The sequence below is a fragment of the Archocentrus centrarchus genome, chromosome 14 (assembly GCF_007364275.1).
Source record: "Archocentrus centrarchus isolate MPI-CPG fArcCen1 chromosome 14, fArcCen1, whole genome shotgun sequence".
NCBI lineage: Eukaryota > Metazoa > Chordata > Actinopteri > Cichliformes > Cichlidae > Archocentrus > Archocentrus centrarchus.
Genome location: NC_044359.1, coordinates 1,912,755 through 1,936,310, shown reverse-complemented (window position 1 = coordinate 1,936,310; position 23,556 = coordinate 1,912,755). Strand labels below are relative to the sequence as shown.

General features: G+C 41.0%; 5 protein-coding genes across 5 annotated transcripts; all 5 read left to right on the top strand.

Moving 5' to 3' along the window:
• The first annotated feature begins 203 nt into the window (after nucleotides 1-203).
• LOC115791868 (uncharacterized) lies at nucleotides 204-15,056 on the top strand. Its single transcript, XM_030746156.1, has 4 exons — nucleotides 204-527; nucleotides 1,261-1,609; nucleotides 3,661-4,011; nucleotides 14,220-15,056. Exons 1-4 carry the CDS (start codon nucleotides 221-223, stop codon nucleotides 14,545-14,547), a joined length of 1,335 nt encoding a protein of 444 aa, XP_030602016.1. The 5' UTR covers nucleotides 204-220; the 3' UTR covers nucleotides 14,548-15,056.
• Nucleotides 1,231-2,456, top strand: LOC115791746 (histone H2B 1/2). Its single transcript, XM_030745976.1, has one exon. The coding sequence runs from the start codon at nucleotides 1,239-1,241 to the stop codon at nucleotides 1,611-1,613; it is 375 nt and encodes a 124-aa protein (XP_030601836.1). The 5' UTR covers nucleotides 1,231-1,238; the 3' UTR covers nucleotides 1,614-2,456.
• On the top strand, nucleotides 13,362-13,923 carry LOC115791745 (histone H2A-like). The gene has a single exon (XM_030745975.1). It carries the CDS (start codon nucleotides 13,379-13,381, stop codon nucleotides 13,751-13,753), a length of 375 nt encoding a protein of 124 aa, XP_030601835.1. The 5' UTR covers nucleotides 13,362-13,378; the 3' UTR covers nucleotides 13,754-13,923.
• Nucleotides 15,057-15,907: 851 nt separating the features above from the next.
• Nucleotides 15,908-16,379, top strand: LOC115791948 (histone H2B 1/2). The gene has a single exon (XM_030746257.1). It carries the CDS (start codon nucleotides 15,936-15,938, stop codon nucleotides 16,308-16,310), a length of 375 nt encoding a protein of 124 aa, XP_030602117.1. The 5' UTR covers nucleotides 15,908-15,935; the 3' UTR covers nucleotides 16,311-16,379.
• Nucleotides 16,380-20,967: 4,588 nt separating this feature from the next.
• Nucleotides 20,968-21,857, top strand: LOC115792138 (histone H1-like). The gene has a single exon (XM_030746551.1). The coding sequence runs from the start codon at nucleotides 21,013-21,015 to the stop codon at nucleotides 21,622-21,624; it is 612 nt and encodes a 203-aa protein (XP_030602411.1). The 5' UTR covers nucleotides 20,968-21,012; the 3' UTR covers nucleotides 21,625-21,857.
• Nucleotides 21,858-23,556: the final 1,699 nt, after the last annotated feature.

Sequence of the window (23,556 nt, the reverse complement as noted above, 5' to 3'; positions counted from 1 at the left end):
CATGAGTTATAATCCCTACACTATGTATATTAAAAATAAGTAAATAAATAATTCAGTTCCACAATGAGGTGGTCACAATGGGTGGGGCCCCTGAATTTCGACGCCCCAGAATAACTCGAGCAGCCTGTTCTCTATTACGTCCGCAGTTGATCAATAACTACAGGGAGCCTGCAGCATGGCTTTCATTCGACTTTGGTCGTTCAAAGAAGAAACTGTAACCATGAGTGGAAGGGGCAAAGGAGGCAAGGGACTCGGAAAAGGAGGCGCCAAGCGTCACCGTAAAGTTCTCCGCGATAACATCCAGGGCATCACCAAGCCCGCCATCCGCCGTCTGGCTCGCCGTGGCGGAGTCAAGCGTATCTCGGGTCTGATCTACGAGGAGACCCGCGGTGTGCTGAAGGTGTTCCTGGAGAACGTGATCCGTGACGCCGTCACCTACACCGAGCACGCCAAGAGGAAGACCGTGACCGCCATGGACGTGGTGTACGCTCTGAAGAGGCAGGGCCGCACTCTGTACGGCTTCGGCGGCTAAACTCACTCCCAGCAACCGAGACAACAACGGCTCTTTTAAGAGCCACACATCTCAGATAAAGAGCTCTGTTCTGTTAACATTACGCTTATTGGAGCTGTGTTGAAATGTTCTCAATATAGAACAACAAAACTTACGGGTTAGATATTAATTACCAAGTACATAATCTGCTCTCTAGGTCTCATGTTCTGCTCACATGCCTGATTGTAAAACAAAATTTTTTTTGTTCAATTATTTGGCTGTATATAAAGTTACATTATAGCTTTAAATGTCAGTTAAATCTGAAGCAAAATCTAAAATAAAACGTTTCAGTTTAACTCCTAAGAACTATATCAAATTATTAAACATGAATGGGAACTGAGACAAATGTGTCTTGAGACAATGAAGCAACACATATTCTTTTGTCCCAAATGCGCTCTCTGTTCCCCGTAAACACTGCGCAGCTGTCGTAAAATCTGCTTTCTGAAGGTGATCTCACGAACACTGAGCCGCATTGTGCAGGTTACATAAAGCAGAGGCGCCGTTGGAGCGTTTGTTTCTCTCCATTGTGAGACTGCGCAGTAACGCCTTACTCTGAAGATTGTGAGCAAGAGCTCGACCAATGACGGACGGGGAATTGCACACCCTCATTTGCATACAGGGAGAATAAGAGGAGCCGCTCTGTCGCCAGCACAGCTCATTCTCTGCTATGAAGTAGCGAAGAAAGAAAATGCCTGAACCCGCCAAGTCAGCGCCCAAGAAGGGCTCGAAGAAAGCCGTGACTAAGACCGCCGGCAAGGGCGGCAAGAAGAAGAGAAAGACTAGGAAGGAGAGCTACGCCATCTACGTGTACAAGGTGCTGAAGCAGGTGCACCCCGACACGGGCATCTCTTCCAAGGCCATGAGCATCATGAACTCGTTCGTCAACGACATCTTCGAGCGCATCGCCGGTGAGGCGTCCCGCCTGGCTCACTACAACAAGCGTTCGACCATCACGTCGAGGGAGATCCAGACCGCCGTGCGCCTCCTGCTTCCCGGTGAGCTGGCCAAGCACGCCGTGTCCGAGGGCACCAAGGCCGTCACCAAGTACACCAGCTCCAAGTAAACTGTCCTGCTGTCAAGCAGCAACCCAACGGCTCTTTTCAGAGCCACACATCTCTTCTTAGAGCAGATTTAAAAAAACTAACAAACTTCAAAATCCTGACTTTACGAAGTTTGTGTGTTTTAAATGTACTGATAGAACATATCTGCCTGTATATCACTACACGTACATGTTTCCAAGTTGCACATAATGTTGTCAACAATTTAAATGTTTGTTCAGTGGCTCTCATTAAGCTTTCAGAGTGATCTAAAATACAGATGTTTGCTCTCTAACATGGTTTCCTAACAGACTGTACATGACAGATTTCCTTTTAGGTTGAACATGTAACAGCCCTGCTGGCTGTTTTGTCTTATTTGTGCTGTTTGGTAACAGTTTTTTTTTTGTACCATAGCAGCTCATTGACACACAGGAAGTGAATAAAATGGCAGAGTGCTGCCAGAAAATGTAAATCATAAAATTTCAGAAAAGATGCACTTTTTATTTGGATCTCCACCAGTTTATATTTAAATATTTCTATTGTACTCAAATTTGGCTTCTCAGTAAGTAGATACTTTAACAGGAGTTTATTTGAAATTTGGCCCATTACACACAAATGTTTGCATATATAACTTTCTTAATTCATGGCACTGCCACCAATTTAAAAAAAGTTTAACTTTAAAACTGAAAAGTTTAATATAAAATATTGTATTCAGTGCTTTATGCTGTTATTCCATGTCATAATATTCCTCTTATACAATCAACTTTTCCTTCTGACTTTTAGATGCTGGTTTCCTGTTTCACTGTGTCACTTGTGTAAACTTTCACCAGAACTCCTCTTTTCTATTAAATGTTTATTTTGGATTGTAATCTCCCGTCTGTGTGTTTTGAGTCGGTGTGTGTGGGTGACATTGGTATGTGCGTGTGTGCTCCGGTCACAGGGCTTTCCAACATGGCCCGAGGATTTCTGCATCCCAGCTGGCTGTTAATAAAAGAACCACAGATCCAGTTCTGTCTCATCATTTCACACACACATACACAGCTACGATCAGGATCACTTCCTGTAAGCCTCGGTGTGAGGTGTTCTGCAATCTTTGAGGTTCCACAATGATATAAAATTTCAGCCGATCAGAACTAACAGAGATGACTGCTGGGCTTCAGGCTGTTTCCTCTTCCTGAGGTCAGCAACAGCATTTAAGGTTCATTGTTGATCATTTTCCATTCAGCAACTTTGTTGCCTGTTTTCCACACGTGTTCATGATGCACTTGATTAACCACAACAGAACTTTCCTGTCCAGCCTTGTGGTATCGGTCAGTTAAACCCCTTTGTGATGTCTCACAGGTGATCATGTTAAACTGTATCACTGTCAAAGTATAACAGAAAAAAGTGGGGATGCTGTGAATGATCAAATGATGACTTTGGCAGTTAAACTGGTTTGATCTGACTTATATTTACAAGGTCCCCCCCCACCTCATCTGAAAAGTAATCCTGTTCTGCAGAGTTGAATAAACTATAAAACACTTATTTATTTAAAAAGTTATTTACTCTATAAAGATTCTGTCAAAGCAAACCTGTCCTTCAGTCGCTGTTAATTATCCTGTGAGCTTGTTTTTTTTTTGCACTGCTTTGCAGATTAATACTGAATAAGGTAGCTTTTCTGTGTCATATAACTCCCAAAGTTATTCCATAAAATTAAACTTAAGGTAAAGATCCTGACAATAACAGCATGCCTACACAAGCAAAATAAAGGATCTTAAACAAAGATACACAGAGGTTGTGTTTATTTTCGTATATATTGTGAGGTATACTAATTTGAAATACCAGTCCCTGTAATTTGTTGTTCTCATCTTATTAAAAATGACTTTTATTTACTTTTTTCTTTGAAGGCGCCCACTTCGACTGCCGTGGGGGAGTGGTTTCCTTGAACTTTTCAAATTCCTTTGGTCCAATAGCCGGGCTGATTCCTCGCACGTGGCATGCGTCTCTGGACCAATCAACGCTGCCGTAGCGCCGGCATTTTGCATATAAGCCCGCTGCTCGCTGTAGTTCGTCATTCCGTCTTTTGTTGTAAAGACAGCTTGAACTAGAAGCTAAAATGGCCAGGACCAAGCAGACCGCCCGTAAATCCACCGGAGGAAAAGCTCCCAGGAAGCAGCTCGCTACCAAAGCTGCCCGTAAGAGCGCCCCGGCCACCGGCGGAGTGAAGAAGCCTCACCGCTACAGGCCCGGCACCGTGGCCCTCAGAGAGATCCGTCGCTACCAGAAATCCACCGAGCTGCTGATCCGCAAGCTGCCCTTCCAGCGCCTGGTCAGGGAGATCGCTCAGGACTTCAAGACCGACCTGCGCTTCCAGAGCTCCGCCGTCATGGCTCTGCAGGAGGCCAGCGAGGCTTACTTGGTCGGCCTGTTCGAGGACACCAACCTGTGCGCCATCCACGCCAAGAGGGTCACCATCATGCCCAAAGACATCCAGCTGGCCCGCCGCATCCGCGGAGAGAGGGCTTAAACTGATCCTGTAACAGTCTTAACACAACGGCTCTTTTAAGAGCCACACACTTTCAGGAAGACTAAATTCCTATAACCGTTTTTCAAGGCTATTCCAGTAACATGTGAGGTTACCCTTTTTTCTCATGTATTCATTCTATAGCAGATTTCTGCGTAACATGTTCCAGCTTGTGCTTTTCTTTTTGGAAGGATAGAAATTGACGCTCACTGTCCACCTGCACACCTCCGCCTCACGTTACAATGTGGTGGTCAAATGCTTATTAAACAGCTGCAGTTTGTCAGTGCAGCAAAGCACCAATGGTCTACAAGTCTATAGACTGTTTCTATGACCCTAATGTGTTGGAATACTGAAGTCCTTTGATGTTTAGTTCATAAGATTTGATGTGCTCATTTATTTGAGCTAAAAGTTGCATTTAAAAGGAATCACGAGTGGCCCTCCCCTCATTAAAGTTTAAATCTATTTACAGTCATTGTTTTCTAAGCTGAGCACCCCTTCAATCATTCATAAATAAGAAACTGAATACTCCCAAGAGCATCATTCAGATTTTCTTTTACTACTACCCAAATTATATTAACAGCATGAATTTATAGATGTAACAATTTAAGTCTGTTTGTAAGGAAGGTGAAGTTTCCAACAGGGTGTTGAAAACATTTTAATGCCGTATTTATTGGTGCTATTAATATACTTCATTTATGAATGTGATTGGAAGGTGCACACCACTTACAAAACAGGGACGAACATTTAGGAAGACTGTGGATAGATCAAGAATTAATAATGGGGGAAAAAAAAGACACAGGTGAGTCTGACTAGCTAATAAATAGAAGGATATGAAATTATGTAACTTCAATAAATGAAATGAATCGGTGTGTAAATAATAAATATGCAAAGAAACTGTTACAGAAATAATTAAATTGTTAAACAGGCTAGAGATGCAAATCATGTGCAGTGTGTTCAGAGTTGGAGGGATTTTTGACCAAAACTTCATAAAGTGCAGATTATTTTAGTGAGTGCTTTCATCACAGGACGGAGACGCCTCACAGATTTGAGCTTGAAAAATAGTCACTTTACATTTAAAAAGTAACGGTCGAAGAAGTGAAGCGTTTGCTTAACACTATTAAGGAGAGTCCACCATGTGAAGGTCATTTAGAATAATTTAAAAAAATAATTGTAAATTCTGTTTTTTTCTCATAAATTTGTGTACTGAGAAATGTTTGTTGATGAGCACACCAGAATTAAAAATTATTCCACTTTGCCAGAATCCGGCGGTACGACTGTCAGGTGCAACCAGCTTTCAGCAGCATTAATCAGTTTTATCTGGATGTAAACGATCGGCTGGCCGCTCAGTCGACCACTTACATAAATGTATGTTTGTAGTGTTACCTGATTTTACCTGAGCCATGATCTTATTCATGATGTCCTACGGTGTCTGTAATTATAAACCCAGAGGCACAGTATTTTATTTTTATCCTATTCTGTCAAAGATAAGACATGTAACACGTGGAGCGCCTCCAGGTAGCTGTTTGGAGCCGTTATTTTCTTCCTGTCACAGCTGGATTATTACAGTGTGATCAGTCCACTGCAAAAGAAAGTACAAGAAGGTCAAAACAGAGCTGCGCGGTGTTCGCTGCTCTTACAGAACTGATGTGAATGACATGTATGGAGGCCCGAGCTGCCAAACAGATCAGAACTCTGTTGAATTTAAACAGAAATGTATGAAAAATGTGCAAGAGCTGAAATCAGCTTCAAGGCTGTTTTCTCAGTTTAGTTGACGTGATTATCAAATGTGATTTGGAGCAGAAAGGAGGCTCAGACGCCTAAAGGGAAGCAAATCATACACAGAACAGAGAGATGATAACAAGAAGCACTTTAGCTTTTACAGTGCAGAGAACGTGAATATGAAGGTGAGATGTTATAAATGTAACTACATTATAAACCAGTAGGTGAGAAACGTCTATATAAGTTTATGTTATATATAAAATCAAATGGAAATTACACTGATTAACAAATAATATACTTACTGTCTGAATGTTGTGTGTCTAATGGCACTTTTTTATGACTGTTTGTGTTACATGAAGCTGTTTATCTTATTTTCTGTGAATTTCAGGACTTTGTGTAAGAGGAACCTGTTTGTTTTGTGGATGTTGGATTGAGTTTGTTTAAAAAAATATGGATGATTCCTGCTTTATGAGGCTGTATGAAGCTGCATAATTAGTTAGATGCTATAATTAGACATAAATGTGCTACCCATTTGTTGCATTGCTGTTAACTGTGTAATATTTGAGGCAACAGTGCAAACATGGCACCACTGTGCTGTAAGACTGAATAATTATTATTTTTTTAATCGTATTTGGCCATTGTAACTTTTTGAAAACAGAATTTGCTGATGTTGCAGATGATACTGTACAGTCCTGCAGTGAAACCAGCCTCTAAACAATGGAGTTAGTCTTACTTAACTACATTACTCTGAACTAACTCCTCTGATTGTTGCTGGTGTATGTAGGTGAAAGCAGCGGGAGCAGCTCTCAGATGGAAAGCAGTCATCATCTGTGCAGCTTTCAGACCCGAGGACATATCAGGTGAGTCAGGATCACAGATGGAGCCGTTTCCTTCAGCCACACTGAGCGTCAGTTATATTCAAACCTCTGTCAGCCCCTCAGCCACCTCCCCTTCATGCTTTCAGACATGCACACATGCTGAAACACGTCAGCACTGGCGTGCTGGAAGTCTTTTGTTTGTCAAATGTCCGGAGTGTAGACGGGAGGTTGTTAAATCATTTTTGAACCACTTTTAGCACTTGTGAACTCAGATTAAGTTCATTTTGTTACATCGAGTCATAAGTGATTTTTGCCATTTTTTCTCTGTATTTTGCTGTAAATAAATGACAGTTATTTAATCAAACAATCAAGTCTGTATTGCGTACCAGAAGCAAACGGCCTGTTGTCACCGACGGCCTTGTGTTTGGAATAGTTTTGGGTTTGAAGGTTAGAAGGCCGTGACAGTTCCCGTCTGTGTTGAGTCTTCATTGTTTCAGATCTTCCTCCTGTGCAAACAGATGCATGAACACAGCAAAGACCAGTTTGCTGTCAGTCTCCACCTACACGGTCTGAAAGCCTGCAGCTGTCTGAGGAAGTCTCTCCATATTAGTCTTTGTTTCTGTGAAAGCTGTGCAGATTATTTGATCCCGATATAACTGAACATAGCTACACCCATCATTATTAACATTACCATCAATGAATAATAAGAAACAATAAATAAATGAATGTTGGCATTCAGCTTGTTTTCCTCTCTGATTTTTACACAACGTAGCAACGATTGAAAAAAAAAGAAAGAAAAAGAAGTAATTCACTATACACAGAATAACATAATATAATATAATATTACAATTTACATTGTGCAATAATAGTCCAGTTTAGGGCTCGAGTAAAAACTCTTCTTCAACCTTTCAGTCTCAGTCCTCAGGCAGCGGGAACGCCGGCCTGATGGGAGCAGGGAGAGTGTCCGGGGGGGCTGGGCTGTTTGAGGACCTTCATGGCCCTCAGTCTGCACTGCTTGGAGTAAATGTCCTGCAGGTTGGAGAGAGTGGGTGTACAGTGAGTACAGCAGAGGGCTGAGCACACAGCCTTGGGGGGATCCGGTGTTGAGGGTGAGGGAGGATGAGGTGAGGTGACCCACTCATACCACCTGTGGTCTGCTGGTCAGGAAGCTGTGAACCCACCTGCACAGTGATGGGCCCAGGCCCAGGTCCAGCAGCTTAGAGACCAGCCTGGAGGGAACCATGGTGCTGAATGCTGAGCTGTAATCTGTCTGATTTGATGAGTCTCTCAAAACATTTCATCACCACAGAGGTGAGCGCTATGGGCCTGAAGTCATCGGGGCTGCTGGGGTGGTTCTTTAGGGACTATGATGGACTTTCTGAAGCAGGTGGGAATCGCACACAGTTTCAGTGAGAGGCTGAATATCACTGTAAACTGAAGACATGTAAATAATAAGAGTGTTGCTGCTTAAACCTTCAGGTTTCTGCGTGTTCGAACAGGAATGAGACTCAAACAACAGAATAAGGAGTCCAATTATTAAATTTAATTAAGCCATTTCAAACAGTTTTACAGATTAATCTGGGTCAGACTGTATGCCCGCGGGTATGACATGAAGAAGAAGAAGAAGAAGAAGAAGAAACAGCCTTTATTGTCCCACAGAGGGGAAATTTGGGTGTAACAGCAGCCGCAGTTATTATAAATATAAATAAAGATATAATAATTCACACTATTAGGAAAAGAATATATATAAAATCAACAAACAATATTAACCTTAATACTACTAATAATAACACTATATACAATGTACATGATGTGCCTGTGTGTTGAACCTTAACAGGCCGGACTATTTACAGTATATTATATATTATCCTACATTGTGTAGGCTATTGTGGTTTTTGTTGGGAGCAGTGATGGTTATAAAGTCTTACAGCTGCTGGGAGGAAGGATCTGCGGTAACGCTCCTTTGTGCATTTAGGATGCAGCAGTCTGTCACTGAAGGAGCTCTCCAGCTCAGCAACAGTTTCATGCATGGGATGGGAGACCTTGTCCATCAGTGATGTTATTTTGGTCAGAGTCCTTCTGTCTCCCACCACCTGCACTGAGTCGAGAGGACATCCTAGGACAGAGCTGGCTTTCCTGATGAGCTTGTCTATCCTCTTCCTCTCAGCTGTAGACAAGCTGCTGCTCCAACATGAAGTGCTGGCACCTTCTTTTTCAGTTTACAGTTTCATAGTCACAGCTTATCAGTCTTGTTTACATCATATACAAAACAAAATGTGGAAAACAGAGAATTTCAACAGCTGGGTGTTCAGATGACCTTGGAGTCTTTCCTTTATCGTCTCCATCAGGGGCTGTGCAGAGAGAGTACTTGTGTCTGTGTTAGAGACAAACCCTGAACCAGCTGTTCTTGGCTGAAACCAAACATTATGTACTTCTGTATTTTAATCAGCTATGTTTATCTTCTAGTCCAAGACAAATTTCTCAGGCAAGTAAATGTACATAAGATATACATATGGCATATACTATGAATATATTCCTTCAAAACACAGATGTCAGCTGGTCAGCGCAGGTCTTCAGGACACGTTAATACGTCTGGTCCAGATGCTTGTGTGCGGTAAATGGGTTTGACCCTGAGCTTCAACAGCTGAGGTGAACATCACTGAGCTCACTAAAACATTTCAGGTACCTTGAAGCGCACGCGTGTGTGTGTGTGTGTGTGTGTGTTTCTGTGTGTGTGTTTGTTTGTGTGTGTGTTTGTGTGTGTGTGTGTGTGTTTTTAGGGGTCTGGAATAACAACCTCCCATTAGGCCAGTTTGCGATCAGCTGTCTGATGGTGCGGCGTGTTTCCACGTGAGACCACGCCCCTTTCTCCAGCTGCAGAGGAAACTAACGAGCCTCCATCCCTGCAGCCGTGTGTGGACGACGCTCTTTTTACATCTCAGGGTTTGTTGGTTGCCAGGCCCTGAATAAGCTGTGAGTGCTGTGATGGACAGATGCTGCATCATTTGATGACACTAAAAAACAAAGCAGGGCTGATGATTCCTCCTGAGGACGCAGGAAATGTTTAAAATTTAGAATATAATGAATATGTTAATAAATATAGAAAACTGAAATGTATAAAAACAAGAACTGAAGCAGAGGAACATGATTTGAATGATTTGAAGACTAATAAAGATTTGATAAATAATGAATTATTATATAATATGCAAAAATCTACTGGATGTAATGAAAATTGTAACATCAATTATGTAATTTCCTTTAGTCAGAAGAGGCGTAGCAGCAATTTTATCACAGCAATAAAGATCTTACAGATAAAATACTTTATGAAGAAAATGATAAAAGAATAATTATTAGGCAGAGCTGTGTGTCCATGTTTTTACCCTCAGATAAAGAAGCTGTTGAATCCTTACTTAAAGTGGTCTCCCCCTTCAATGATACAACCTTTTCTTCACTGATAGGAGAAATTAAGAAGGATGAAGTTATAGCAGCCATTAATCAATTAAATATTAATAAATCCCCAGGTCCTGACGGCCTCCCTGCTGAATTTTATAAACTATATTTAGAAGATGTAATTAAACTTTTAACCTCAGCACTGAACGATGGTGTACAAAAAGAAAAATTAAGTGATTCCTTTTATCAAGGAATTATGTGTTTATTATATAAGAAAGGGGATAAATGTGATTTAAATAATTAGAGACAATTTTAATGAATGTAGATTATAAAATATTGGCAAAAATTATGATGAATAGATTTAATGATATATTAGATTAAATAATCTAATAATCCCCAGGTGGCCTAGGAGAGAAGAAGAGGGTTCATCACTGAGAGGACCCTGGTTCAAATCCTTGGGCTGGCATCACTGTGGGTCCCTGAGCAAGCCCACCCCCCCAGGTTGCTCCCCGGGCGCCCTTTGGCTGCCCCCTGCTCCATGCTGTGCTGTGTGTACTACATACTCCATGTGTGTGATGGGTTAAATGCAGAGAATGAATCTCACTGCATGTAAATGTATGTGACAAATAAAGCTCTTTCTAATAAAGAGCAAACTTGTGGCATTAGAGGTCGTCAAATGTGGGATAACTTGTGCACCTTGAGAGAGGTTGTATATGCCGGTAAAGATACAGATTTCTACATTCTCGGTCTGGATCAGAGGAAAACCTTTGACTTTGTCTCACACACCTGTCTGTGGGCAGTGATGAGGAAATATGGGATCCATGAAGAGTTTGTTAAAATGCTCCAACTGTTATATAAAAGATCTATAGTGCAAATAAAGGTTAACGGGACCTTGAGTGAACCATTTGAGATTTCCCGTGGAGTGAAGCAAGGGTGTCCTTTAAGTGCAGCATTATATGTATTAGCCATCAGTCCTTTATTAAAAATAATTAATAAAGATCCTCATTTTAAAGGCTGTATGCTTGATGAGACACATAAAGGGATTGCCATGGCTTATGCACATGATGTCACTGTAATTATAAAAAATCAAGAAGAACTAGAGAGATTAAATGATACCTCAAACAGTACGAATCAGCATCTGGAGCCATGCTGAACAAGGACAAAACTGAAGGTGTGTGGATAGAAGCTTAAACAGGCCCATCATAGACATCCAGGTTAGGAATGAAATCAAAGTCTTAGGAATATGGATTACTGGAAACGATAGTTGCCACATAAATTGGTTAAAGAAGAAGTCTTAAAATGGGAAAATAAAAACACTAATTATAAAGCACTCATTAAAATTGTTAAAACTCACATCGTTTCTAAACTTCTTTTTCTTGCCACTGTGTTTCCTCCCCCACACAAAGTCATTATGACACTTAGTAAATTGTGTGTAAAACTGATATGGGGAACAAACCGTGAGGTAACACAAAGAATATTGAAGTATAAAAATAAAAGAAATGGTGGTTTGGGAGCAACAGATCTGAGCATTAAAATCCCATTTATTAAAAACATCTGCAATGAACAGAAGAGCATTTTGGATTAAAGGAACTGAAAATCAGTGGATGAAACTGAGAGGAAGAGCAAAGATCTGGTGCTCCCTTTTATAAACTTCTGTTTGGAAATTTTATTACAAATTGGGATTATTTTAAATATAAACTGGAATACTTTAAGTACAAAGCAAATCTATGACATAATTAATGAAAAAAACAATGGGGAACCGATAAAATATAAATATGTGAATAATGATGAAATCTCTCAAATTATTAGAAATGTAAATGAAAAAACTATTTCAGAAAACCTAAGAGATCCTGTTTGGCTCATTTCTGTTGGCAGACTTCCTGTTAGAGCAGTTGTACAGTGGAGCTGTTATGTCACCACAAAGAAATGTCCTAATAATTGTGATGAAGATGAAACCCTGCAGCATTTCCTCCTGGATGTTACCGAACAACAGAAATAAGAAGTAAAATGGTCGATGTTGGGTTTGATGTAGATATTAATGAGAGGTCTGTAATGTATGGATTATTTAAAGAAAGAATGATCGATAGTAAAAGAAAGTTGTTTTGGTTAATTATGTGCATAATCAATACCCACATTCGGAAAACAAGAACCAAGACAGTTACTGAACAAAAAATGATTAACAGTGATGTTTTTAGGAATATTATCGTGGATCTGAGGAGGAGGAAAACTATTGGACAGATGAATAACAGCCCCCTGCCTTGGAATATTTTAAAGGTATATAAAAATGATGAATATGTAATGTGAATTCATGTTGTTGTGTTTTGTTGTGATGTGGCTGTTTGTTTGCCAAATAATTTTGAATAAAGGCTTTATTTAAAAAAAAAAGTAAAGGAGATCAGTGATCCCTCTCTGATGATCTGTGCCTGATCGGCCAAACAATCAAAGATCTTCCAAACCTTCTGCCCACCGTCTGTTCATCACTCTATGTTTGCATTTGTGCTTCTTGGCCCCTGGTTTTTGTGTAATAATAATAATAATAATAATAATAATAATAATAATAATAATAATAATAATAATAATAATAATAACACTTCACAAAAGTTGGCAATAGCTTTTTCGTTTTACCTTTTTGACATAAAGTTTTAATAAATGCAATAAAACATGGATCTATAATTTTAGTGTACAGTTTCATTGCTAAAAGAAAGTGAAGTAGATCAGTGTCTACTGCAGTGAATTATTTTGATTTGCAAACTTTAATTTTTTGTATTAAAGATTTCCATTAATAATACTTAAATTGATAAAAATCACTGAATATAAAAATGTTTTTTTTAAATTCATAAACCTGCAGATGTTACATCTACATGTCAGGATCTGGTTATTGTAGACATTTATCATCACAGTAACAGTGTTACAAACATAAATTCGCTGGTTTGATGCTTGCAGCCTAAACACATGGAGTATTTAACATTTAGAATTATCAGAGAATGTTAGATACGTTGTTTTTGGTGCCTTTTAGTTTCCCAGTATATATTAGTGCATGTGTGAAGGAGACGTATTAACTGAAAGAACTGTGTAGAAAGGCGCTTTACGAAATCCAGCCCATTTACGTGTATTAATTCACAGCGTAGATCTGCCACATCCAATGTGGCGGACGCGCTGACATATCACAGCAACGGCCCAACCTGCTCAATGCGGCATCTACAGTTAACGCGGAAGCCTGACATCATCTCATTTCTGATTGGACAATTCTTCTCACGGTGTTGCTAACCAATGAGAGAGCGGCTTAAGCGGTACATAAGGCTGTAATTCGCGCTGCGTGAGTTACATTTTTCTCCTGTCGGAAACAGAAGAAATACTGAAGATGTCTGGACGTGGAAAGACCGGAAAAGCTAAAGCGAAGCCCAAGACTCGCTCCAGCCGAGCTGGTCTCCAGTTCCCTGTCGGCCGTGTCCACAGACTGCTCAGGAAGGGTAACTACGCCGAGCGCGTTGGTGCAGGAGCCCCGGTGTATCTAGCGGCTGTGCTGGAGTATCTGACCGCTGAGATCCTGGAGCTGGCTGGAAACGCTGCCCGTGACAACAAGAAGACCAGAATCATCCCCCGCCACCTTCAGTTGGCCGTTCGTAATGATGAGGAGCTCAACAAGCTGCTGGGTGGAGTGACCATCGCTCAGGGCGGTGTGCTGCCTAACATCCAGGCGGTTCTACTACCCAAGAAGACCGAGAAGGCAAAGTAAGGCTCGGGCTGACTATAAAAAAACAAACAAAAAACCAACGGCTCTTTTAAGAGCCAAACACAACTCCTCAGAGCAGATACCTTAACTTATATTTAATACTAAAATGATTTTTAATCTTTTTTTAAATAAATATAAGAATAAAAAGCTTTTCAGAATTTGACCGCTTTATATTGTGGACTACGGTTAACCATGTACTAAACTGAATTCAAATATTCCTGATGCAGACTTTAATAAAACAAACCATGAACTAACATGACAGTACAAGTGTTACTGAAACTGTGAATGTTTCTGCGTCAGTATCACAATAACTTGCTTGGGCCAGTGTCTTAATCGCTTACGGATCACTGAACACTCCCTGACAAAGTGGGAGGAGCCGCGAGTCACCACCCGCGTGTTCTCTATTACGTCCATAGATGTAACATAAAGAGTCCCCTACCATCTTTTTCATTCGACTTTGATCGTTCAGAGAAGAAACTGTAACCATGAGTGGAAGGGGCAAAGGAGGCAAGGGACTCGGAAAAGGAGGCGCCAAGCGTCACCGTAAAGTTCTCCGCGATAACATCCAGGGCATCACCAAGCCCGCCATCCGCCGTCTGGCTCGCCGTGGCGGAGTCAAGCGTATCTCGGGTCTGATCTACGAGGAGACCCGCGGTGTGCTGAAGGTGTTCCTGGAGAACGTGATCCGTGACGCCGTCACCTACACCGAGCACGCCAAGAGGAAGACCGTGACCGCCATGGACGTGGTGTACGCTCTGAAGAGGCAGGGCCGCACTCTGTACGGCTTCGGCGGCTAAACTCACTCCCAGCAACCGCGAACACAACGGCTCTTTTAAGAGCCACACACCTCAGATAAAGAGCTCTGTCCATACTTATTAGTAATTCTATTTTCTCATAGAAGTAAACATTTTATTGCCATTCATGTTACCTTTAATCTTTACAACACTAAAGCTTTACTAATACTTCGTTTCTGCCTTGTATGTATTTCATTGCGAAAAAAAATCACAACGGCTCCTTTAAGAGCCACACATCTGACTTTAAAGAGTTCTGGTGTCGTTTGTTCAAAAGTGTGGATAAAATGATTTGTAAATAACTTATAAGGTGTTTCTTCTGAATGTCGAGGGAATCTGGCCAAAATACTATTGTTCTAATTAAAGGAAGCAAATATAACTACAGTTTGTCAGTATGTTAGATTAGTGAAAAGAATGATTACTGGCTGTATGTTTTGGCGTTTTTTTACATCCGATGCTCTTCACTGCAAACGGATTTATGGAGCCTCCCGGGGAGCATTTCCTTGTGAGGTGACTGGAACTACTATATGCACACTAAACTCCGCTTTTTAACTTTCACATAACAGCTGCAGCCCGTTTTACAGATTCAATATGGCGTGGAGAAGAAGCGAGACATGCAGAGGCGCTTTAGGGGATTTCCAGCGCTTCCGTTGAGAGACTGCGCAGTACACTCCCCCCTTGACTACGCTGAAACGTTCAGCCAATCACCGGACGGGAACAGCACAGTCCTCCATTATTTACGTTTTGTTTATTCTGTTTACGTGTCGTTCTTTCTGTTTTTACTATTGTTTCTTATATTTCCCCATCGTGGGACTAATAAAGGAGTTTCTTATGTTCCGGTGACTGCTCGATTGTGAAATGAAGGATTTGTTTGTCTGAAATTATGTGGGACATTTTAGTAGAACAATTTTATTAGAATGCATAAGAAACACTGAAAAGCTTTAAAGCTAAACGTTTTCAGTTTGATTTCAGGAACCATATCGATAAATTCTAAATGTATAAAATAAGCTGGGAACAGGTGGATTTGATTTGAAGCAGCAGTCAGTAAAGAAATAACAACGAAGCAGCACAAATTCTTTTAAATTCTCACATGTCCCAAATGCGCTCTCTGTTCCCCGTAAACACTGCGCAGCTGTCGTAAAATCTGCTCTCTGAAGGTGATCTCACACTGAGCCGCATTGTGCAGGTTACATAAAGCAGAGGCGCCGTTGGAGCGTTTGCTTCTCTCCATTGTGAGACTGCGCAGTAACGACTTACTCTGAAGACGGTGAGCAATAGCTCGACCAATGACGGGCGGGGAACAGCACAGCCTCATTTGCATGTGCAGAGAATAAGAGGAGCCGCTCTGTCGCCAGCACAGCTCATTCTCTGCTGTGAAGTAGCGAAGAAAGAAAATGCCTGAACCCGCCAAGTCAGCGCCCAAGAAGGGCTCGAAGAAAGCCGTGACTAAGACCGCCGGCAAGGGCGGCAAGAAGAAGAGAAAGACCAGGAAGGAGAGCTACGCCATCTACGTGTACAAGGTGCTGAAGCAGGTGCACCCCGACACGGGCATCTCTTCCAAGGCCATGAGCATCATGAACTCGTTCGTCAACGACATCTTCGAGCGCATCGCCGGTGAGGCGTCCCGCCTGGCTCACTACAACAAGCGCTCGACCATCACGTCGAGGGAGATCCAGACCGCCGTGCGCCTCCTGCTTCCCGGTGAGCTGGCCAAGCACGCCGTGTCCGAGGGCACCAAGGCCGTCACCAAGTACACCAGCTCCAAGTAAACTGTCCTGCTGTCAAGCAGCAACCCAACGGCTCTTTTCAGAGCCACACACCTCTTCTCAGAGCAGATTCTGATAATAGTTAAATTTTCTGACTGTATGTCGAGTACATTAGACCTTTAAGCTATGCAACTGCCTGTCATTCAGAATACGTCCTTATATTTTAGTTTGTTCATTGTCAAGCTGAGCTATCAGACATAATGCATCAATAAGTACGGCTGAATGAAAGCAACAATGCAGCATACCTGCATCGAGCCACTAGGTTGGGGGGTCTTTAAAATGCAGATGTACAAAGCATCTGACTCCATGGAGGAATATTGGTAACACATCAATTAGAGGTGGGCGATACTGGGAATTCTTTTATTTTTTCAATTTCATTTTATTTATTTGGGACAATGCACATTAATAAAACAATCAATACTTTGTACAGATTGTAAATGAGCCAGATTATAGCATATTTGCTAATTTGCATCTGTAGTTAGTCCCTAGGACACCCTTTGGTGTTGATCCGATACCAAGTAAATGCAGGCCCAGTATTGCCGATCTCGACACCGATACTTTTTCATATTTAAGCTTCATAGATCCAAAAGCTCCAAAAGACCTAGGATAGAATTTCACCAAACATTGTACGTGACAACAATATACTTTACTATCACAGTCAACATCTTTGTTTAGAAACAATGGAACAGTAACAAAACAAAGTTTGCCTTAACATTAGGAAAATAAATCTTTGAGGTAGAAAATATAAAAATAAAATAAAAATTCTCCCCTCACTAGAAATCTTTTCTAGTTCCTTCTTTCTTTGGTGCTGCACCGGTGCTGCACTGTATATTTTGTAATTTTGTAATATTGTGCTATAGTTATAGCTCTAATATCTCTGTATATTTGCAATTTGTATACTTGTATATTGTCTTATAGTTTTTATACTTACTTATTTGTTTTTTTCTGTAAGCACGAAGTACCGCAGCAATTTCCTAATGCTGTGAACCTGTTCACCCATATGGCAATAAAAAACTTCTGATTCTGATTCTGATTCTGATTCTTTGTTTATTTTTTCAAATAGAATTGTTCTTTAGGAAAAACAATAAAAAATAAGGAATTTTCTTCCTTTTAGTGTAATCCTGTTTTTTCTTAAACAGAGTGTAAAAAAAAAAAAAAAATCACACAACAAATACTGTAAACAGTTTCAAACTTATTCAGTTTTTCAAGTCGAACAATACAATAAAATAATACAAAAATAAGGAATTTCTTCCCTTCAGTGCACTTCTCTACATTTTTTCTTAAATAAAGAGTGTAAAGTAAGTCTGAGCTGTACCATATTTAGTATATTTGTTTCAATTTCAGAAAATCATTAATTTAATGTTTTTGGGTTTTTTTTAACCTCTGTTATGTTTACAGTCTATAAATTTCATACTTGTTTTGCTGTGTAAATATTCCTTGGAGATAAATTGTTCTGTTCATAATGTTTTTTCTAGTCCACCTCTTATGATATTATATCTTTCAATCCTTATGTAATTTGGTTTGCATTGTGTGCACTTGCATGTTGCTTTAATTCTATAAAATTCCCTGTTGTGGGATAATTAAAGCTTTATCTAATGTTATCTTATCTTAGATAAGATAATGGAATAAATGTACTAGGTTATTTCAATGTCTTAAATTATATATTTTTGAGTTGGCTCCAGTGACGTATGACTTAAGTAACATACACTTTGAAAGTTGATATGAACTGATGCTGAAGATGAACACTCTTATCTACCTGGATATTCTCTGCTGCTAGACTGAAAGGCCTCTGCCAGTGACGTCTGTCTCTGGGTCGAGGGTCTGGGTCTGTCAGGGCCAGGGAATGGGGGATGTCTCTCCTCTCCGTTTCTGCAGCTCTCCGTTTTCTGCTGCCTGGTTTTTCATGTGCTTGCAGAGGTTTGTTGTGTTTCCACTGTATTTAACAGCCCTGTTGCAAACTATACAGCTTGCTGTAGTTTCATTTTCTGCAATAAAATAAAGCCAAACGGCGCTTCTCTTCCCCTGAGACATTTCGATTCTCCAGTGGCGTCTCTCTCTGTACTGTGACGTGTCAACTCGAGGAGAGCGCTGAGTGGGTGGGCCAGGCTGAGCCTACCTGCAGGGCTGTTTGGCTGGCGCCGCTGAGCCACGTGACGGTGCAACAACAAAAGACGAGGCGGGGGGGGCGCGCGCTGCTCTGTGCTGTGTGAGACAGCTCAGCGCTACTCTTACAGAGAGTAGACTTTGATGAATCCGCATGCGCAGCAGTCGGTGTGTGCGGGAGAGAAAAAAAGCTTGAGTATCGATCTTTTTACACGAGTATTGCTCAATATCAATACCAGCGTTGGTATCGATATTATCGATATTAGGATCGATCCGCCCACCTCTAACATCAATGTGTCCCACACCGGTGCTAAAATAAAGGTGGTCACAATAAATATGTATACAGTGTGTGTATATGAACAAAATTGGGAGCTGATAAGGTCAGATATTTGCACTGATTAGGGTTATTGTCCTGTTATAAAAGCTGTTCCAGAGTGCATGACCTCAGTGCCCTGGATGTCCTGGGGATGTGCAGCGTATGCTGTGGAGGTCCTTCAGGGAGGGAAGGAGGTGACCAGTGATTTTCTCGGTGGTGGTAATATTTTCTTAAAAGGAAAAAAATAAAAGCAAAGGTGTCTAAATACTGTGCAGTGTTTTTTTCTTGGCCTGGGTCCACTTGATCAGATTAGGGGTATAAATTAAAAGGACAGTTTCTTCCTAAATCTCCTGAAGGCCACACTCTGCTGTGTTGGTCGCCTCGGTACATTTATTTCACTTTAAATATCAGAGGGCATAACTATCAGAACCTTATTTTGGGTTCAAGTCAGCACAATTTCTAAGTTATTTCTACCAGATTTGATTGGTCATCCTATCCATACATCAGTTTTTTTTAATAAAAAAACTACTTCAGGCGCAGTGAAACAAAGGTCACCGAGTGGCTCGACTTCCTTCTAGAAGTGCAAATGTGTAATATTTGTATCATGTTTGAGTATAAAGAACATCCTCTGATGAAGGTTAAAAGTGTTTTATATTCATCTCACCCATTCAGGCCTTTATAACAGCCAAATCCAGGTGAGACATTTAGTTTTAATGTATCTTTTTGCTTTAATAATAGTATCATTGCTAGATGAATACAAATTATTTTACAATGAGAGACATAGATCAGCAACAATGAAATAGCTCATATCACCTCATAGCTGGATTTCTTTAACAGAAATCTCTATAGACACCAGAGGTCCACAGTGATATTAAAGGCATTTCAGAATAGAAAATACTTCACCAAATACTTCAAAAATTCTTCACCAAAGAACATGATTCAAGTAATTTCAGAGAGGATCTATATCCATAACCCTGGAAAAACTGAATAGAAAAACAGTAGTTTGCCTATGCTGTCTTTGGGATATAATATATTAACATGATTTTTCACTTTTAAATACCAAATATCACAAAATAAAATATAAATATCACAGTCACTTCCACTAATAGCAGGTATAAAGCAACACCTCTCACACTGTCATCATCTGGGATTAATATGATCTCAGTTATGAACGCAGTCCTGAAACTGACAGTGTCCTGAAAGCAGGTGCAGGCACACCTTTAGAAACCCTCCAGGAATGAGAGCACAAACACAAACCTGGTGCCAAACTAGACACACTCAAAATAATTATCTAAGCTTTCCAAACAGTGAGATCCAGCAAGTTTTCACATGCTTATCTTCAAGGTCAGGCATTCATAACAGCAGTGAAACTGAACAGAAGCCAGAACAGCTCAACAGGGACTGACCTGCACCATAGCTGGCACTTATTTATCAGCATTTTTGGGCCATTTCTTTCTTTTATTTTATCTCTCCACACATTTCCATCTACAGCCAGAGAAAACAACAAACACTGAAGCAGAAAGTTAGAAGAGCGCCCACAAACCGGTCTGTCCAGTCTGAGCTGTCACAGCTTCCTATAGGCTAATCCGTTCCTTTAAATCATGGACTCCAACAGGGCTCTCAGGGGCTCTTGGTAATAAAAAGAAATGTTATAAATCAGCTCTAATGTCCAGTTATTATATTTATTAATGTTAAAGACCCTCAGCAAGACAAACTGTTAAAGCAAGAAGCTCCGGTAGGAAGCCTGGCTGCCACAAGCCTCCTCCTTCATCAGTGTGTTTGCTGCGGCCACATTATCGCCACTTTATCCCAAACTGACCGTCAGCAGGTGGATGATTTCACTTTGAGTGTGTGAACGAACATGTGGCTCAACAACAAAACGGATTTTGGTGCAACTTTGCTGCTTCTAAAATCCTTTTAGGAGGTAAAAGAAGGGGAGAAGCCGCCGAGCTCCGCTGTGAGTCGCCGAGGTTTCGGGGCTTCAGGGACAAACTGGGGAAAACAGCAGAGCTCAACATGAGCTAAATATGAAGACACAAATGTCCGCTTGTCGGCTGGTTTACTGTCAGCCCGCAGCGTTACCCTTCATTTATTTTATCACGCGTTTATCTGGAAGAGAAAACACAAAGAAGGCGCTCAGGCTGCAGCGGGCAGCGCCGCGCGGGGTTGACTCTCCACGGTTCTCATGTTGTATTGAAAGGCAGAGTCCTGCTGCGAGTTTCCATACCTCGCCGCTCTCACTCCAGTTGGATTACAAAAGCCGCAGAGAACTGACAAGAAGGAAACATGGCAGAAGTAGCTCCTGCTCCAGCCGCTGCTCCGGCAAAACCAGCAAAGAAAAAGTCCACCAAGGTAAAGAAGACCGGGCCCAGCGTGAGCGACCTCATCGTTAAAGTCGTCACTGCTTCTAAAGAGCGTAAAGGCGTTTCGCTCGCAGCTCTCAAGAAGGCTCTGGCTGCCGGGGGATACGATGTGGAGAAGAACAATGCCCGCGGCAAGATCGCCATCAAAAGCTTGGTATCGAAGGGCACTTTGGTCCAGCTCAAGGGCATCGGAGCTTCCGGTTCTTTTAAGCTAGGTAAGAAAGCTCCCGAACCAAAGGTCAAGAAGCCAGCAAAGAAAGCCGCTCCTAAGGCCAAGAAACCCGCCGCAAAGAAACCAGCAGCGGCTAAAAAGGCCAAAGCAGCAAAGAAGCCGGTATCCACCGCCAAGAAGTCTCCGAAGAAGGCTAAGAAGCCCGCAGCGGCCAAGAAGCCCACCAAGAAACCCGCAAAGAGCCCCAAGAAGGTTGCCAAGAGCCCAAAGAAGGTGGTTAAGAAGGCACCTGCTGCCAAGAAGGCACCAGCAAAGAAGGCAGCTAAGCCCAAAGCTAAGAAGACTGCAGCCAAGAAGAAGTAAGCGGTCAGCTCTGCCGTATTTAATAAACTCAAAGGCTCTTTTAAGAGCCACCACAGTACACAAAGGGCACTTTTCTCAATCTGGTGGATATCCACTGAGAAACAATATGGATAATGTTAATTCACTGCTATTATAAACCTTTCTGTAATTTAACTTATAAAGTAGGCAGTTAAAACTTGTTTACACTTCTGAGTGATTCCTAAACTGTAAGCTTGCCTGCATCTTCAAGACTGAACAAAACCGACTGACACTCAAAGCTTTGATCAGTGTTTTTTTTTTTTTTTTAAAGCTGAGTGTCTAGAGAAAAAGTTTTGGCTCATCTCAGTTTTAGTAAGGCGTAAGAGGATATGTTGACTTAAATAATTTGGAGGAAGGGCTGATATTCCCTTGTAAGTAAATGACAAACCTTATCATAGTATCAAAATACTCTAAACTCAAAGGTTATCTTAGAGCTGTGGAACGTGCTTTAGATTGACCACAAAACAAAATAGTCACATTATCTTTAGTGCTGTCAGACCGTACTATCAAACAGTACAAAGATCCATTAACATCATTGGCGGACCTCAGGTCTTTGGCTCCGCCCAGCAAAAATTAGAGCCGGCTGTTCTCTACTACGTCCGCAGCTGAGGCACACCCGCTACAGAGAGCTTCCGACCTTTATTTGACTTCGATGCTGAAACGATCTGAGTGGAAGAGGCACCTGGAAGCTAAACACAGATTTGACATTAATAAACTTACTAATAAACTAAGTTTAAGTTATGGGCAAAGCGTAAAGATGGTTAAAGAGCAAAATAAATTTTAAAATACATAATATCTTTAAAATGGATGAGCTGGAGATGAAAATAATTTGTTACATAGTTTAAGATGGCCTTAAAGAATTTTGTTTAAACTGTTGGGATTGGATCAAAACAATCACTAAGGTCCTTAAAAATCAAAACACTGAGTGCTAATTTCTAAAAAGATGTTTTTTTTTCCTCCCCAGCGAGCAGCTCATGTAGCTTCACCACCTACTTGATGAAATCAGACATGATGAAGTGATTCATGCTATCAGTTAAATGTGGGTAAAACCCTGTCGGTGTGCCCACAGAGCTTCATCATTTGGACTATAATGATGTGATTGATGTGCTCACGTCTGCATTGCAAAGAGGCTGCATGGGACTGTCAAAGGAATCATGCAGGAGACAGAAAATAATTAAAAAAAATGATGCTGCTAAAATTTAATTTGAGTTAAAAATACTAAACACACACTGAACCTGTTTGTACTGCTGTGGCTGGTATTCAGCTTCAATGTGTGTGTGTGAAGTTGTTTTCATCATTTTGATTGATGCCTGAAAGTTTGAGCTGTCTGGAAACCATAAACATCAGCAGAGATGCAACAGACACAAACATTCACTTCTAAAAATCTTTGAAGAAGGGAGATCTTATTTGTCAGTCTGAAGACTGAGCCGTGTGGGAGACCTGCTACACTACAAGGAATCAATAATGTGCCATCTCGTCATGTTTTATTGTTGGACAAGATTTTTATATTTCTGTCTGTTAAACAAGATTTTGTTATGCAGTGCAGTCAAAAGTTTGGACTCACTCATATGAACGTGTCCAAACTTTTGACTTATTCAATAAAGGTCACAAGAATGAATACTGCCACTCATTTATAAGGCTGTGACAGGACCTGATGGTTAACTGATATTACTCATCCTGTTAGTGAGCAGGAAAATAGTTTCAGTAAGATTTTCGATTAGATAGCAGTAATAGCTGCAATGAAAGGGTTGTAAATAATAAGTAACCTGTCTGGTGCTGGTGAACGTGTGCTGCTGTTCAGGATTTGTAATGAAGGGAGAAAAAATAAAACAAAAACCATCTGGAGACCTAAAGAAAACCCAGAAATGAACTACCTGGTCAGTGTTATAAGCTTTGAATGAGGTTTTGTTCTCT